Source organism: Malus sylvestris, chromosome 11 (assembly GCF_916048215.2).
Source record: "Malus sylvestris chromosome 11, drMalSylv7.2, whole genome shotgun sequence".
In the NCBI taxonomy this organism is placed as follows: domain Eukaryota; kingdom Viridiplantae; phylum Streptophyta; class Magnoliopsida; order Rosales; family Rosaceae; genus Malus; species Malus sylvestris.
In genome coordinates this window covers 844,272-860,720 of record NC_062270.1, presented here as the reverse complement: position 1 = coordinate 860,720, position 16,449 = coordinate 844,272, and the positions used below count along the sequence as shown (strand labels likewise).

Sequence of the window (16,449 nt, the reverse complement as noted above, 5' to 3'; positions counted from 1 at the left end):
CTCATGACCACTAACTATCTTATTATACAAACATAAGATTTTGGGTTCACATCGTCATAAAAAACAAGCATGATCACCCCTAAATATAATACTTCTCATAAGATTCTGGGTTCACATCATCATAAAAAACAATCATACTAATCATACATATCTAACCACATTTCATAAACGTTTCCAAGTTACAGTCGAATTACAATTAATAAACATTGATCGATGCTAAAAATAAAAATAACAATTCAATAGAAATCACATTTAATAAACAAGTATAACTCAATATGGTGCCACTAATACATATATCGAGACACGTCAACTGGGAACGACACGTCATCGTGATGAGCCAACTAAGCTCCATCAAGCCTCATCAACAAACTAGAGATAAACGACACTCTTGAGTAGAGCACGTTGACTAGGACGTCAATCGTTGATAGGGTAGGTCCATTAAGGTCAATAATCTAAGGTTATTCAATTTAGAAGATCCGCATATTAGATTTCCGATCTGTAAGTTCTCAAAGGTCCAACAACTGATAACTAGGGTGCTCACAAAATTGTACGACGATCCAACGATCGGATTGTCGTCAATCACACAAACAAGTGGTGGTCCAATTTGATCACCACACCAAACAATTGAATTTCGGGAAACCGAGCTAGACATAGGTTCATAGGGTCACTAGAAGGTATTTGGTACTTAGACAATACTCGTGGACAGTCCCACGCACCGCCACACGTGGTGGTAGCCAAGGTGAAGAGTTTAGAAAACCTGAATTTTCAACATTAACTAAATGAGCTCAAATTTATATGGTAGCTAGAGCTCAACAAGGGAAACACTTTTTACAACTAGGCCGATGAGAAATTCCAACCGGAAACCGTCCAAATTCACCGAAGAAACCCAGATTTCTAGGGTTCTAAACACCCAACTCTAAAATGAATACGAAAGTATGAACTAAGCATACCAACTTGAAGATTATGAAGAGTAGATGAAGTTTCATACCTCACTCGAAGGAAATGGTTGCCGAAATCATCAGAAAAATGATAAAACCGCTGGAAAAGTTGTGGCTTTGTGGCTGCAAACTGCAAAGATGGAAAAGAAAATGGGAAATCTAACACTACAGAGATGTAGGGTTCGTCAAGAACTTTCCATGGACATCAAGATCACCCAAAACAGAGCTCAGATGAAGGAGATACAAGCGGGTCAAGTTGATGGATTAACGAGTCCAATCCTCCCCCCCCCCCCCCCCCCCCCAAAAAAAAAAAGGGGTTAGAATCAGACCCCTCCCTCCCCCATCTCTTTCTTTCTTTCTTTTTTGAAACCTTCCCCCCTTTAATTTGATTGGTTCTTCTCCTTCTAGCTGATTGGTCCCCTTATTTTTGCTTAAATTTGATTAGGCTTCTTCTTTGTGAAAGTTTAATTGATTTAAAATCTATAATTTGGTAAAACAACTTCAAATGTCCGTAACTATACCATTATAATCCGGACTTGCAAACAGCTTTAGCCTATACGTTCGTGGTTTCAATATCTATTCGAAAATATAAATTGTGACCTCGAAAGGTCTACGGATTTTAAATAATTAATTTCCAAACTTCAAACTTAGTAACTGGTTTAATTAAAATCTAAATTCAAACAATTTAAAATAAATTCTTGAGAAATAATATAAAATCTCAATAATACAAATATGTAGATTATAACAGTGAAATCTATGAACGAGATTTCATAGACATAATAACTTGGTTAATTAGCAATTTAAGTTGTATGGTTTTGTACTACAAAAAGTTCATCATTAGAAGGAACAACATGATGAAAAATCAGCATATAGATAAAATTGGAATAATGTGTTTTTTGCTTCAACATAACCCCTCACAATCCGGAAATGCCTCCGATTACAGGCATCTCCCTCACCTTGTTGAAACTATCTTCCTAGCACGGTTGTAAGAAAGAAAATTCATGGCCATCAATAGGCCAGCATCTTTTTGTGAGGCAGATCAATAAAACCCTTGAGCCCTTCCTAGCTGTGGATGCAAATTTTCTCCTCTTCGATCTTGGACGATTTTGCACCTACAAAACAACTAGCACCTTAGGTTAAGGCCAAAAGCCTCACGCGCCCACGATGAATGGGGGGGGGGGCTTTGGCCGAAGAACCTCCGATGCCAAAGTTAGAATTTTTAGAGAGATATAGTGTTTAGAGTATTTGAGATTTTTACAAGAGGTTTGGAATGAATTTTTGGTGAGAATATGTGTCTATTTATAGAGTTAGGGTTTACTCTATTTTGAATAATAGTAACCGGCCATAGGGTTTTTGTGGGGGTTAATTTCATGTTTAATTTGCCAATTTATTGGCTAATTAAATATAAAAAGAATAAATGGGTGGTTATAAAAATGATTGACTATTTTAATAAGGAAAATGGGAAAGATGAGGATGTGAATAGTGGGGGCCGGTTTTGGGCTATTAATTGGGTGATTTTATTGACTATTAAGGATGATTTTAGGAGACATGGTAGGTATATATTATTTAGCTAATTGATTAGCTAAATAATGAAATAGAAAATACTAGGTTTTGGGAAATACCTTATAGAAAGGATTTGATAAAAGAGGTTTTTAATTGTTACCTTTTTTGGGCACTTTTGACTTGATTGAAAGATGATTGCCCACTGCTCGCGCGTAGGAATCCTAGTATGCTTCGAGGGTATTTTTGTCCTCTTTTGTCTAAGAGTCCACGTGTCGCCTAGCGAATATTTTTGGCTCCACACTAGCAATTTTGAGCTCAGGCCCTTCAGTGAGTGGATCATCAATCATGCTAATAAACCCAAACCCTGTTGATGTATTGGAGACTGTTGCACCACTGAAACTGAACTGGGACTTGTACCGCCAACAATGTCGTGCCAATACAACCAAAAGTGGCTAAGTTTTTCTTCTTTTTTTCAGCCCCAAAAGCTTTTCTTTCTTGTTCTCATTTCTAGAAGGGTATGGTTTATATCCCCTTCTTTTTGGTGTATTGCTTTTGTTATCTCTGTTCTACGAGAGGTAATGTTTTTGTCCCCCCTTAACTAGGTGTAACTTCTTTTTTCGTTATCAATAAAATTTCTCTCATACTGTCGATGTTTTAAAAAAAAAAAAAAATAATAAATAAATAACCTTTTCACAACACCCGGGTTTTTTCCTTGGACCAACACGATGAAAAATGATGAAAAAAGGCGACAGAACTATGACTTGGCTAGCCAAGAGCTGAGGTAATTTGATCATGGTCGCCCCACTTTGGTCACAAACTTATCACTACTTTGTTCAGAAAATATTGCAGTAGGTTGTGTCCATATGTATTTATCGTGATTCAGAGCTTGACATGATAATTGACCAAAATTGGGATTTCATCATCGTTTTGGCCAACACATCAGGACTAAACAGAAGAGTTTCGTTAAGAAAAAGAACCCTATACAGGGATGGCCTTTTAATTTAACTGTTTTTGTTGTGAAAAGAAAAAAAAAATTATGGGGAATTTTTTTTTTTTTTTGAAGTGGGATTTCAACTAAACATTGATCGCGAAAGTCTTGAGAAAAGTAATTCTCTTTTATTTCTAATTTACTTTCAATTCAGAGGGTTACACTTCGAAACTCACCTATGGAGATTATAATCACATACGACCTTTTGTGACTTTCCCCCTTAAAGCTGCAAAACCGCAGAATCAAAATGAGTGAACCAATTGCAAGCTTTTGTGGTAAATATGAGAGGAAAAAACTACTAAAATGGCACGTTTTGTACTGATATCTTGCACAATTCGAATCACAAATACCATACTAATAATTATACCTTCAAAACGTGTGTCATGTAATTCCATTTTTCCCTTTAATTGTAGCCCTCTGGCCTCTGCTACCCGTCAGTGCAAAAATTAGCAGTTTCTCATCAGCCCACTTGCAGTCTTCGGTTCTGGGAGCTAAACCCTGCTCAAAGATACAACCATGTTGTGTAAGCTGATCCATATGAGGCAGCCAAAGCCCACTTCAATCCCTTCGAATTATAATTATTAAAGCACCCATTTTGCTAAATAATTTTAAGACCGTGTTAAATTTTAAGGATCATTTTATAATTATTTCGATTTTGTTGTCAGTTTTCTGTTATCAAATAATTTAATAGTGGAATATATAGTTTGATTTTATAAGACATAATGAGAATATTTTTAATATATTAGTAATGGCGACAAATCAAATCAAAGCATATGTGTATTCATATTGGATGGCAAAGTTCGATGAATTATTGAAAACGTGATTTTCATTTAATTATAAATTGCATGCATGTGATCTTTGAGGTTGGCCCAACGTCATTGGTGATGCAAATGCATGTAGTAACGGCCCTACCAGGTTAGCTTAGGCAAAACCCCTTCGAATCCAAGTCACCATGGCGTACATAGATACATATGGGGATTTCCCTACACCAACAAATCCTTATGCACGAACAATATGGACATAATATTATAGTTTTAACTCTTTGTGAGATTCACACGCATAAAAATAACGAAGAAGACATCCGCATACGGGAAATTTTTCAGTGGGTTGTTACAAACTTTGTTTTGTCTCATGTGGGTTGTTACAAACTTTGTAATTATTGTAGCTAGAGTACACGAGAAATTTTTCAATATCCGGAAACACAGACTAATACTTTAATTGGTTGAACCTTTTCTTTTTCAAGCATGCTACGCAAGAAATAAGTTGAGAATTTTAAATGATGATATGAAGAAAGGAAAAAAGAAAAGCATATTTGAAGGATTGTTCTTTTTATAAGAACTTGATCCACTCCCGGACCTTAGTGTCCAGAGCCTAGAGATAAAAAAATTTAGACCGCACAAATTGAATCCGACCGATTCTCATTAACTCATCCCGTTGGCCCACCTCACACAAACGACTCTAATTTTTTTTTTGTTTACACAAATCAAAGGAGCCTCCGGACACTAAAGTTCAGAATGGATCCAATTCTCTTTTTATATTTGTTTATTTAACATGGTTCTCATGTTTGTCCCTTTCAATCCTACACTTTTAGAAAGCCCAAGTGTGTAATTAGCTTCTTACTAGAAGTTACATACGTAAGGAATTTATATAAATAGATATAAATTAGATGTCCTAAGCTACACCCTTAATTGTATATATGTCTTTTTCATTAGCCATTTGCCATCAATTTTGTTAGAGAAGCAGTTGATGCTGATCACATGACTCAAACAGCAGATAGCGAATGAGCCGGCTATCATGTGTTTCATCATCCAATATAAACAAGGTCATGGTAAAGTCTTAGTAATTTATCTCGCCTAATGCTGCACGGTATCTTGAATATGTTAAGTTTTAATAATTTTTATTAGTATTAAAAAATTTATTTTATCTAATAATATAATATTGTCTTTCCTAAAAAAATTAATTAATAGGGCAAAATGGTCAGCTACGTGTGTCATCAGAAAACATGACTCCCAAGAATCTCAATATAGCCACCATTGAAACTTATATCGGGTTTGGACCGTACAGCTACAATCTTTATATCTATCATTCATTTTAGATTAAGAGAAATGCCACTGCCTCAAAATTGGACCATTTATAACTCTCTGTCATCTCATATTTTTATCACAATATTTTATAATATGAATTGACGTTAAACTGTGAGGTGAGATAGAGTCTATAAAGATTCTCCTTAGCATTCATCGTTAGATAAAATAAAACAATAATTAGGAACTTTCCTTCTTCTTCACAAAAAAGGAACTTTCCTCCTTCCCTGGTATATCTAAAATACGGACATTTAGTTACTAAATCACTTGAATTATAACGTATGTATTTTTTACATAAAGTGTTTCATGATACACACGAAAATTGACCTTTTTCACAATCAAAATCAACGACCCCGTAAAACATCTTCTTGAAAAAAATGGTTTAGAGGCGTTGGGGATTATCTTTGACGAGACACAATAAGTCCAACATCCTCATCTACCAACTTCATATAAGGATGAGAAAGAGAAAATATGTTTATCCGGGACAAAATAGAAGGACATGAACAATTGTCATAATTAATTCTACGGTAGTGGCACGGCGCACGCAAGGTGGATAAAATTTTAGTAAGGGCAAATGGAGAGATCCCCTATTTATATATGTTGAGAAATGACACATGCGATGACACATCTTTTTAATTCTTCTTCGCGGTAAAATATATTGGAAGATTAAGTGACATATACATATATTAATTTGTCAATGACACACTCATTGTTTTTATTTTTAATAGTCGGTTTACTAATCGAGATTGAGACTTAAACTTTGCTTAATGTAAGTGGTGAACTGTCTAGTGGTTATGATATTTTTTTCCAACTTATTGTACTTCGAGTTTAAACTCTTCTTCATCTTTTTCAAGTAAATAAGTATAAAATAACGCTTATAATAAAAAAGCAAAATAAAAAGTTCGCTAGTTTTCTTTTCCCCTTCTATATGCACACATATACATACCAAAATAGTCAATAGATCATGAAGAAATTTCTTAGTTTCGTGCAAGAAGAAGAAAATGAGCAAAACATGGGAATCCAAAATGCTAAGAAACATAAACCAGAATGATCTATTCTTTGATTTTGTCACTCTCAATTGTAATGACTAAAATGCCCGTGATATAATGTATTATATACATTTATGTTGTAGAAAATGAATTCATATGTTAAAGAAGACTTTCATCGCAGGCTTCTTTCACCTGATCAGTCTTTTCATTGACTAGTTTTTTTCCCTCATCAGAAGGATCCCTAATCATTAACAAGCTAAACGAGCATAAAAAAAATTAGTGACTAATAGAACAGTTTTTTACAAATTAAAAATGGGGTAAATTTGTCATTTCAAATGTGGATTAAGTGAAAAACTCATAGTTGTGCCCCTATCATTCCAGTAAGGCAACTCAATGTTGTGCTCCTATCATTCTAGAAAAGCTTGATTATGGTCAATTGTCAACTAATGTGGTTGTCAACTCAAAGTTGTGCTCATATCATTCTAGAAAACCTTGCACTTCAAGCCATCAAACAAACATTTCAAATAAAAATTCATAACCTCCTTGGCTTGGAAGCCTCTGGACTCCTTAGAATTTCAACCCCGTTCCCCTCCCCCAAAACTTTAAAATCCCTTTCATTTGCCACCCTTATCCATCACTCCTTCCCCTTCTTCCTTTAGGCTTAAACAACACCACCAACAACATAAACAACCTCTCTCTCTCTCTCTCTCTCTCAACACAAACCAAGCAGTTGGAAATGGGCACTTTAGTTGGGCATGTAGCACCGGGCTTTGGGTTTCTTCTCATTGGATTATGGCACCTCTTTAATCACATCAAACTCCATCTTAACCAACCAAACACCTACACAGCTCCATCCTGGTTTCCCACCTCCAAATTCAAGTATTTGGAGCTCTTCTTAATCATGGGAGGCTCATCTGCATCCATTGCCATGGAACTCTTCATAGGTCCACAGAAACACCGACCGCTCGATGACGATGGAACGATCCCCTCCAACCATCTCCACAACTTCGAGCACTCTTCAATCTCCATGACTTTCTTGGTCTATGCAGCTTTTGCCATCGTTCTTGACAAAATTTCCCCAAAAGCACAACATGGTTTGACCCAACTCCTTGGAGCCATAGCGTTTGGGCAGCAGCTTCTTCTCTTTCACCTTCACTCTGCTGATCACATGGGACCTGAAGGTCAATACCACATGCTTCTACAGCTTGTGGTTCTTGTTTCTTTGACCACAACCCTTATGGGAATTGGTTTGCCTGAGAGTTTTTTGGTCAGCTTTGTGAGGTCACTAAGCATATTTTTCCAAGGTGTTTGGCTTATGGTCATGGGGTTCATGCTTTGGACACCTGATTTGATGCCAAAAGGTTGTTCCATGAACTCAGAGGAGGGTCACAAAGTGGTTAGGTGCCATGGAGATGAGGCACTTCACAGAGCCAAATCCTTAGTGAACCTTCAATTTAGTTGGTTCTTGTTGGGAGTTGCCATTTTTGGGGTGTCCTTCTATTTGGTTTTGGTTAAGGTTTATGGCGAAAAGTTTGAGTATTTTTCATTGACCAGACTACGCGAAGAAGATGAAGAGGATCCGGATCATGATGTTGAATATCAAAAGAAAAGTAAGCTTGAAGACTCGAAGAGTTTTGTTAATCATATGGGAAAAACAGCTTTTGCGTCCATAGACATTGAAAGGTAGTAGGAAAAAGTGCAAGCTATAATGGAGATATGAGATTTGGTATGTGTGTACAAATTAATTAAGTTGTGGGATATATGCCATTTTATATTTTATTAAACCAACCATAATGTTGGCTTAATTTATTAAAAGAGGGATTTGTGGAATGTCAAAAGTATATATGCCGTTTTTACTTCTCACGTGCCTCTTTTTAATTTTATCATTTGATATTATTCATGAAGATAAAAATTTAAGAGTTTTTCTTGTACCTTGTTTTAATGATTTCTTTATGATATGTACTTGTATGGTAGATTAAAGACACCGTTTAAGGATCTCATTATTTTAAACTTAAGCATCACTAAACAAAAAACTTTAAAATATTCACAGGAAGACATTGTTTAAGTTCATAAAGGTCAGTTTAGGCTTAAAGACTTGTCACTAAATCATCATTACCATCCATGGTTATGTAACATCTCACATCGTCCAGGGGAGTGATCCTTAAATATATATTCTCATCCCTACCTAGCACGCGGTTTTTTGGGAGCTCACTGGCTTTGAGTTCCATAGGAACTCTGAAGTTAAGCGAGAAGGAGGTCAGAGCATTCCCAGGATGGGTGACCCACTGGGAAGTTACTCGTGAGTTCCCAAAAACTAAACTGTGAGGGAATGGTAAGCCCAAAGCGGACAATATCGTGCTACGGTGGTGGAACAGGGCCCGGGATGTGGTCCGCCCAGGGCCGGGATGTGACAAATGGTATCAAAGCCAATCCCTGGTCGGAAGTGTGCCGACGAGGACGTTGGGCCCCTAAGTGTGATGGATTGTAACATCCCACATCGCCCAGGGGAGTGATCCTTAAATGTATATTCTCATTCCTACCTAGCACGAGGCCTTTTGGGAGCTCACTGGCTTCGGGTTCCGTAGGAACTCTGAAGTTAAGCGAGAAGGAGGCCAGAGCACTCTCAGGATGGGTGACCCACTGGGAAGTTGCTCGTGAGTTCTCAAAAACAAAATCGTGAGGGAATGGTAAGCCCAAAGCGGACAATATCGTGCTATGGTGGTGGAACAGGGCCCGGGATGTGGTCTGCCCCGAGCCGGAATGTGACAGGTTCATTGCCTTGGATTCAAATATGTTATTTATCTAAACAACGTCTGCTCTGATATAATAAGTTAATAAATGAGAAAATTAGTGTAATACTAAATAGTCGTAATGAATAAATAAATGACAAGACAAGCCATTTAGTTATGGTCTGGTGGTATTCATCTTCACTTGTAAGTGAGAGGCCTGTTAGATTCAAAACCGAATATGAACCACATTATTATAACTGGCTCATTATGAGGCTTAGCCCACCCCTATTCTTTTAGTGTAGATAATATCCTTTGTTAAAAAAAAAATGATAAGACGATGGGTTGCGAAACTAATATTTATGGTTTTCAATATATAATGTTATTCTTACCATGGTAGGTATCATTTAATATGGACAACAACATTATTTAAATTAATCATAATTTTTTACTCAATTTAAATAATTTAAATAACCAATAATCATAAAAATAATTATAAAAACCCTAAAACCAATAAGTTTTATCCACACTTTGTGTTTTGAGTTTGACAAGCAAGTGCAAAGCTCCTCAACCGCATCAGGAGGACGATAAAATACATTTGACATTGTTGGCCACTGCTCATACATAACGCAATCATTAGTTCCGTCCGAAAGTCTAAAGAGTTGTGGTGGACCCCCATACAAAATACACTAGTAGGATCTAAATCCAATTACCAATAAAATCAAACAAACATAACTAATTAAAATTTTCTGGTGATCTTTGAAGTTGTCTAATGTTATGGTGCAAAATGAAAAGAAAATATTTTTTTATGATAGTTTTAGTAGAAATTCACAAAATTGTACAATTTTTATGAGAATTGCTATTGTTGAGCTTAATTTGCATGATCTTTTACGTACACACACAGTATAAATTACCATTTTTTATTTTTTAAGCTAGAACATTTAAAAATCAATAAAATCAAATTACTAGCTGACTCAAAGTAGATTTTTGGCGGCTAGAACATCTCTCAAATGTCTTGCTTGAAATTTAATCGCTTATAAACCCTGAGTTATATGATATTGTCTATGTGAAAATGCGATGGTCGAGAAAATGTGTGCCAAAAATGGCACGAGATAGTATTTGGTGTAGAGAAAATGTGAGTTACAACTCATAAATTTTGTGAATTTACCGTTAAGTTTTCACCACATCATTTGTGTTTGTTTTGATTTTTAAGCTGGAAAGGATAACAATCAATAAATAACGTTTGCAAGACTCATATCAGCTTTTCTAGGGCTAAAACATCTTCCAAATGTCTAACGTGAATTTTAGTAACTTGCAGTGCAACAAAACTGACAAGAAACCATTTTTAAGAAGACTTTTTAGAACTTTGCTAAACCAATTGATAACCATGAGTTACAACTCATGTTGTTTTATGTGAAACACAAAATACATATACATTGCACATTTGTTTTCACTAGGAAATAAAAAAGGATTGGGATCTTGGTTATGGCAGTTATTTACAACTTTGCAAACATTAAAAATCACGAGTTACTGAAAATATAAAATATGTATTTGTTGCATGGCTTTTGCACAGGGAAATAGAGAAAGGGTAAGAATCTTGGTTTTCTTTTTTAGAACTTCGGTGGTACGGAGAAAAGGATAAGAGGGACAAAATCCTTATCAGCATTAACACAAGAAATGAGGAGCCCCCTCCTGAAGAATGTAGATTAGCTAGTCTTAATCACAAGGACTGGGCTTCCAAACAAAAATGGTAAGAAATAAGTATGATAATTAATTATTAAATAAGGGTAATAGTAGGAGATTAAATTTATAGATAAAATTTGTAAACTAAATGATGTGTCACCAATATGAATGAACACGTTTATTAACACTTAAATAATAATTCAATTATCAACTTCCATGTCATTTAGTTTACAAAATTTTGTCTACAAATTTAGTCTTCGTAGCACTACTTAATAAGTAATACGGTAATGCTAAGGAAACTAAATTTATAGACTAAATTTTGAAAACTAAAGGACATTGAAGTTGATGATTGGTTTATTACTTAAGCGTTGATAAACATGTTCATTCCCATTGGAGACACATCATTTAGTTTGCAAATTTAGTCTCTAAATTTAGTCTCCCTAGCATTATCCTAAGTAATAATTCAATCATCCACTTCGATATCATTTGATTTATAAAATTTAGTTTACAAATTTGTTCTTCCTAGCATTATCCTTTCCCATATGGAAAAGGAAAGCTCAAAATATTACAACAAGAAATTAAGCCTTCGCAAATCAACTTGAATGCTAGAATCGGTTTTATATATTTATACGTACTGAAATTGGTTTCTCATTACAGGCACATCACGCAAGAAGACAATATATGGCTATTTCCAGGCTTGAGCTCCTTCCTGGATGATGCGTAAAGCTGTTTACCCTTAAACTTTTCTTTTCGTGAAGCAAAGAACGACAGTTTTTATGATTATTGTGCACATAAAGTACGTACTTATTTTTCTTACTACTTTTATTTAGACTTAAATTTTGCTTAATGCAAGGTGTGGATTGTCTGTAGTTATGGTATTCTTCTTCTTTAACTTACTATGTTTCAAGTTTAAATCCTCTCTCGTTCTTTTAGTGTCGATGAGTATAAAATATCGCTTGTAATAAAAAATGCTTAAGTATGTGGATAATCTGCTAGGGGTTTTTCCCCCCTTCTCTACCTCAAGTTTTCTGTAGGCTGTAGAGTATATATGTACATATACATACCAAAATAGTCAATAGGTCACGAAGAAATTTCGTAGTTTCGTGCAAGAAGAAGAAAACGACCAAAACATGTGAACCCAAAATGCTACGGAAGTTCTCAATGATCTGTCCCTCGCTTTTGGCCAAAGTGCCAAACGGACATTAACATAGATAACTTGTCTCTCTCACTTGTAATGACTACAATGCCCTTGATATAATGTATTATATACAGTTATGTTCTACTTTATAAGAGAGAATGAAAGACGACTTTCATCGCAGGCTTCTTTCACCTTAGCACTCTTTTCATTGACTGTTTTTTTCCTCATCAGGTGGATCGTCTCTTATTGACAAGCTAAAAGAGCATAAAAAGGTTGAGACTAATAAACCAGTTTTTTTTACAAATTAAAACAGGGGTGCTTTTGTCATTTTAGATGTGGATTAAGTGGAAAACCCAAAGCTTTAAATTCCCTTTTTTTTTTTCTTTCCGAAAGATAGAAATTTTATTAGGCTTAATACGAATTGTTACATGCACATCTTATGCAAGAATATTAAAAAGAAACTCTGGTCCTAACTCATCTCAGCCAAATCTTCCGCCATGCTTAACTACATATGCCGCTATCGAGTGTGTTTGTACCATACTTGACCAATCCCGAAACTACCGAGCACCGGCCAACGCTATACTGTCAAGGACCCAGAAGAGTTCCCCTCCGACCAGGAGGCCAATCACTACTCGACATGTGTCAAGATTAGAAGCCAATCAGAGCGCAGCACGTGTCGACATCAAGAACCAATCATAACATGACACATGTCAATGTGACAAAGCTACAAGTTTTTCTATAAATAGGGGTCATTCCCCCACAATATGGCCTAATGCCATTTTGTGTTAAATCATTCACAAGAACTCACTAAATTGAGAGCTTGATCCTTTGTACTTGTGTAAGCCCTTCACTACTAATAAGAACTCCTCTACTCCGTGGACGTAGCCAATCTGGGTGAACCACGTACATCCTGTGTTTGCTTCTCTGTCTCTATTCATTTACGTACTTATCCTCACTAGTGACCGAAGCAACCAAGCGAAGGTCACAAAACCTGACACTTTCTATTGTACCAAAGTCCTCACAGATTTTGTGCATCAACATTTGGCGCCGTCTGTGGGAAACGACACTTATTCCTACTCTCTTCAGCTGTGTCAAGCTGGTTTCTATCATTCGTACACTTTCTTTTGATCAGGCATCCCTCTCCAGCATGGGAAGCGAAGGAAGCCACAGCACACAGAATGACACCCCCTTGCACATAGTGCGAAACAACGAAAGAAGGAAGGAAAACGAGTTCTTCTTCAAGCTAAAGTCGATGAGTTGGAAGCTCAGAACAACAAGATAGCAATGAGGAATGAGGTCCTCCAGGAGCAATATGAGAAGCTCTTCGAGACACTCCACGAAGCTAGGCAAGCTCAGACACGCGAGCTTGTTGCCCCCGTGGAAGTCAACCATCAACTGGGTGCCCTCCAACATGGAGGGTCACATGCATTCGACATAGATATCCCTGATAGGGAACAGATTACCCCTCGACTTGATAATCAACATAAGGTTTCTCTTAACCCAGTTGCTTCGACCCGAACCATGAGAAGTGGAGGGAGACACCTCTTTGCTGAAGGGGCAGAAGGATCGAAAGCCGTCTTTCGCGATTGTCGGGATTTCCTGAAGCAACGTCGAGAGAATTCCATCCATATAAGCTCAAAGATTAATGACCCAAGGATTTCTGAGCGACTCGGTCCCCTGCCACGGCCCAAGCCGGCCACCAATTTGGGGAAGGGGCAACAAGTCCCAGAGAGACATGAGGGTACAGGGGACTCAGAGGTGTTCCGACAGACATACCCTGGAAGCCAGTACAGCGAGTCCAGGGAAAAATCACATGCCCTTGATCAAACCTTCCTAATTCCAAGAGGAGATGGAGATTTACGAAAGAAAGCTCCAGTGACACATAACTCCGCTCAGGACCCCCTTGTCCTACAACTTCTTGAGGAAGTAAACAAGTTGAAGGCTGAACGTCAGGCTGAAATACCTGACTGGAACCAACCCAGGCCTGGCCCTCTTACAAGGAGGATCCTCAACACCCCCCTTCAAGCAAAGACAAAGCAAAAGCTTGGCTTGCAACTTTATACTGGAAAAGAGGACCCGATTGAGCACCTTAACCTCTTTGAATCCACCATGGCATACCGGATGCACACCGACGAAGAGCGATGTCTTCTCTTCCCCTCCACCCTCTCTAGTGGAGCTCTAAATTGGTATTGTCATCTTACACCTGAGACGATAGACTCATTTGAGGAATTGAGGAAACTATTTGTTTCCCAACACATTTTCCAAACCGATCGCTTGCACTCTGCAGATGACTTGTACACTATCCGCCAGAAGCCAGACGAGTCATTACGTATGTATGTTGGCCGCTTCAGCCATGAATACTCCCGGTGTGCCGAGGCAGACGACAAGACTGCCCTCAAAGCCTTCACGGCAGGCCTACGTGATTGTTTCTTTAAATACATGATCAATGCCAATACTTGGAAGACTTACTCTGAGGTGATGGCGCAGGCTTATAACCATGCCTCCGCCGAGGCAAAGACATATCAGGAGAAACCCCCTACAACCATCCTTTATCAACAAGTGGGAGGTGGAAGCCAGACTCACCTAAATGAGAAGACCTCGACTTTCCAAACAGCAGTGGCACCTCCCCATGCCTTGCATAATGCTTCACCGAATCAACAGACATATCAATTTCAAGGCAAGAGGAAGGATTTCCATCCTCACCACTCTCCTTTCAGTAAAAAGAGTAAGGGACACTATCCCGATAACCAAGGGTATCGCCACAATAGCGCTCGCCCCCAGGCAGTCAATGCAGTGGGTCAAACCCGCGTCAAGGGTATCGCCACAATAGCGAGGTTTTAGCCTGCCATACTTAAGGTGTCTTACGCCTGCCGAGGCAGAAATCGTCCTTCGGGAAATACATGAGGGAGTCTGTGGAGATCATGCTGGATCTCGGTCCCTAGCACACAAGACTTTTCGCCAAGGATATTACTGGCCAACACTCCACCAGGATGCCATCAAAGTATCCCGCTCATGTGACAAATGTCAACGATATGCAACTATTCCTCATTCCCCTCCAGAGCCTCTTACTCCTATGATCAGCCCTTGGCCCTTCGCCCAGTGGGGACTTGATTTGATCGGCCTAATGCCGGCAGGGAAGGGCAAAGTCTGTTACGCAGTCGTTGCAGTGGACTACTTCACAAAGTGGGCCGAAGTAGAACCCTTGGCAACCATTACTGAGGCAAAGATAGAAGACTTCGTGTGGAAGAACATCCTTTGTAGATTCGGCATTCCCAATGCGATAGTCACTGACAATGGGCGACAGTTTGACAACAAGAAGTTCAGGTTGTTCTGCTCTAAGTTCAACATCAACTTATGCTTTGCCTCTCCAGCTCATCCCCAGTCTAATGGACAAGTTGAGGCCATCAACAAAATAATCAAGCGCACTTTGAAAACCAGCTTGGACAAAGCTAAAGGCTGTTGGCCAGAATTTGTACCCCAAGTTCTTTGGTCATATCGCACTTCATATCGGACTTCAACAGGAGAAACTCCATTCTCACTTGCCTTTGGCATAGAGGCGGTTGTCCCTGTTGAGCTCGAGCAAGCAACATTCCGAGTCCAGAACTACATTCAAAGTGAAAATGACAAACAACTCACCCTCAACTTGGATTTAGTCGAGAAACACAGAAACCAAGCTCACTTGAGGAATGTCGCCTACAAGCAGCGCATCTCCAACTATTATGACTCTAGGGTCAAGCCTCGTTCTTTCAAAATAGGAGACTGGGTCTTAAAGAAAAGATTACTCTGCGACAGAGTCCCGAGTGAAGGCACACTTAGTCCAAACTGGGATGGACCGTATGAAGTCATTGGCATCAGTCGCCCTGGCTCTTACACACTTAGAAGCTCCGATGGCAAGACCCTTGGCCATCCATGGAACGCTGATCACTTGAAGTACTACTACAAATAGACTCACGATGTACAAGTGTTGAGCTATAGCCGTTCGGCATCCTATGTAATGAAGGCCATTTGGCAATGAATTCAATAAAGAGGTAATTTAGCCAACTCAGCCCTCACTCTTTTACATTCATAGCAAGCGATGCCGGAACCCTTCTCAATCAGAAAGCAATCCGTCTTCCACAGTCACTACAAAACAAGCAAATGAAGACCGTGTCAAGCGCCAAAAAAAAAAAAAAAAAAACAGCTTCATCCAAAAAGCTTCACCCGAAAAGCTTCACCTCCAAAGCTTCACCCACAAAGCTTCACCTAAAAAGCTTCACTCAAAAAGCTTCACCCGAAAAGCTTCACCTCCAAAGCTTCACCCACAAAGCTTCACCTAAAAAGCTTCACCCAAAAAAAAACTTCACCCGAAAAGCTTCACTTAAAAAAGCTTCACCTACAAAGCCTCACCTAAAAAATCTTCACCT

The 16,449-nt window shown here is 38.2% G+C and overlaps 1 protein-coding gene and 1 pseudogene across 1 annotated transcript; one reads left to right on the top strand and one right to left on the bottom strand.

Moving 5' to 3' along the window:
* Window positions 1-1,775: 1,775 nt before the first annotated feature.
* LOC126588985 (dirigent protein 19-like) lies at window positions 1,776-3,235 on the bottom strand (annotated as a pseudogene).
* A 3,826-nt stretch (window positions 3,236-7,061) lies between these two features.
* Window positions 7,062-8,357, top strand: LOC126588456 (uncharacterized). The gene has a single exon (XM_050253547.1). It carries the CDS (start codon window positions 7,236-7,238, stop codon window positions 8,184-8,186), a length of 951 nt encoding a protein of 316 aa, XP_050109504.1. The 5' UTR covers window positions 7,062-7,235; the 3' UTR covers window positions 8,187-8,357.
* The last annotated feature ends 8,092 nt before the right edge of the window (window positions 8,358-16,449 follow it).

What these genes read in the sequence shown, in the direction of transcription:
- LOC126588456 (XM_050253547.1), top strand. Translation starts at nt 7,236, where the DNA reads ATGGGCACTTTAGTTGGGCATGTAGCACCGGGCTTTGGGTTTCTTCTC.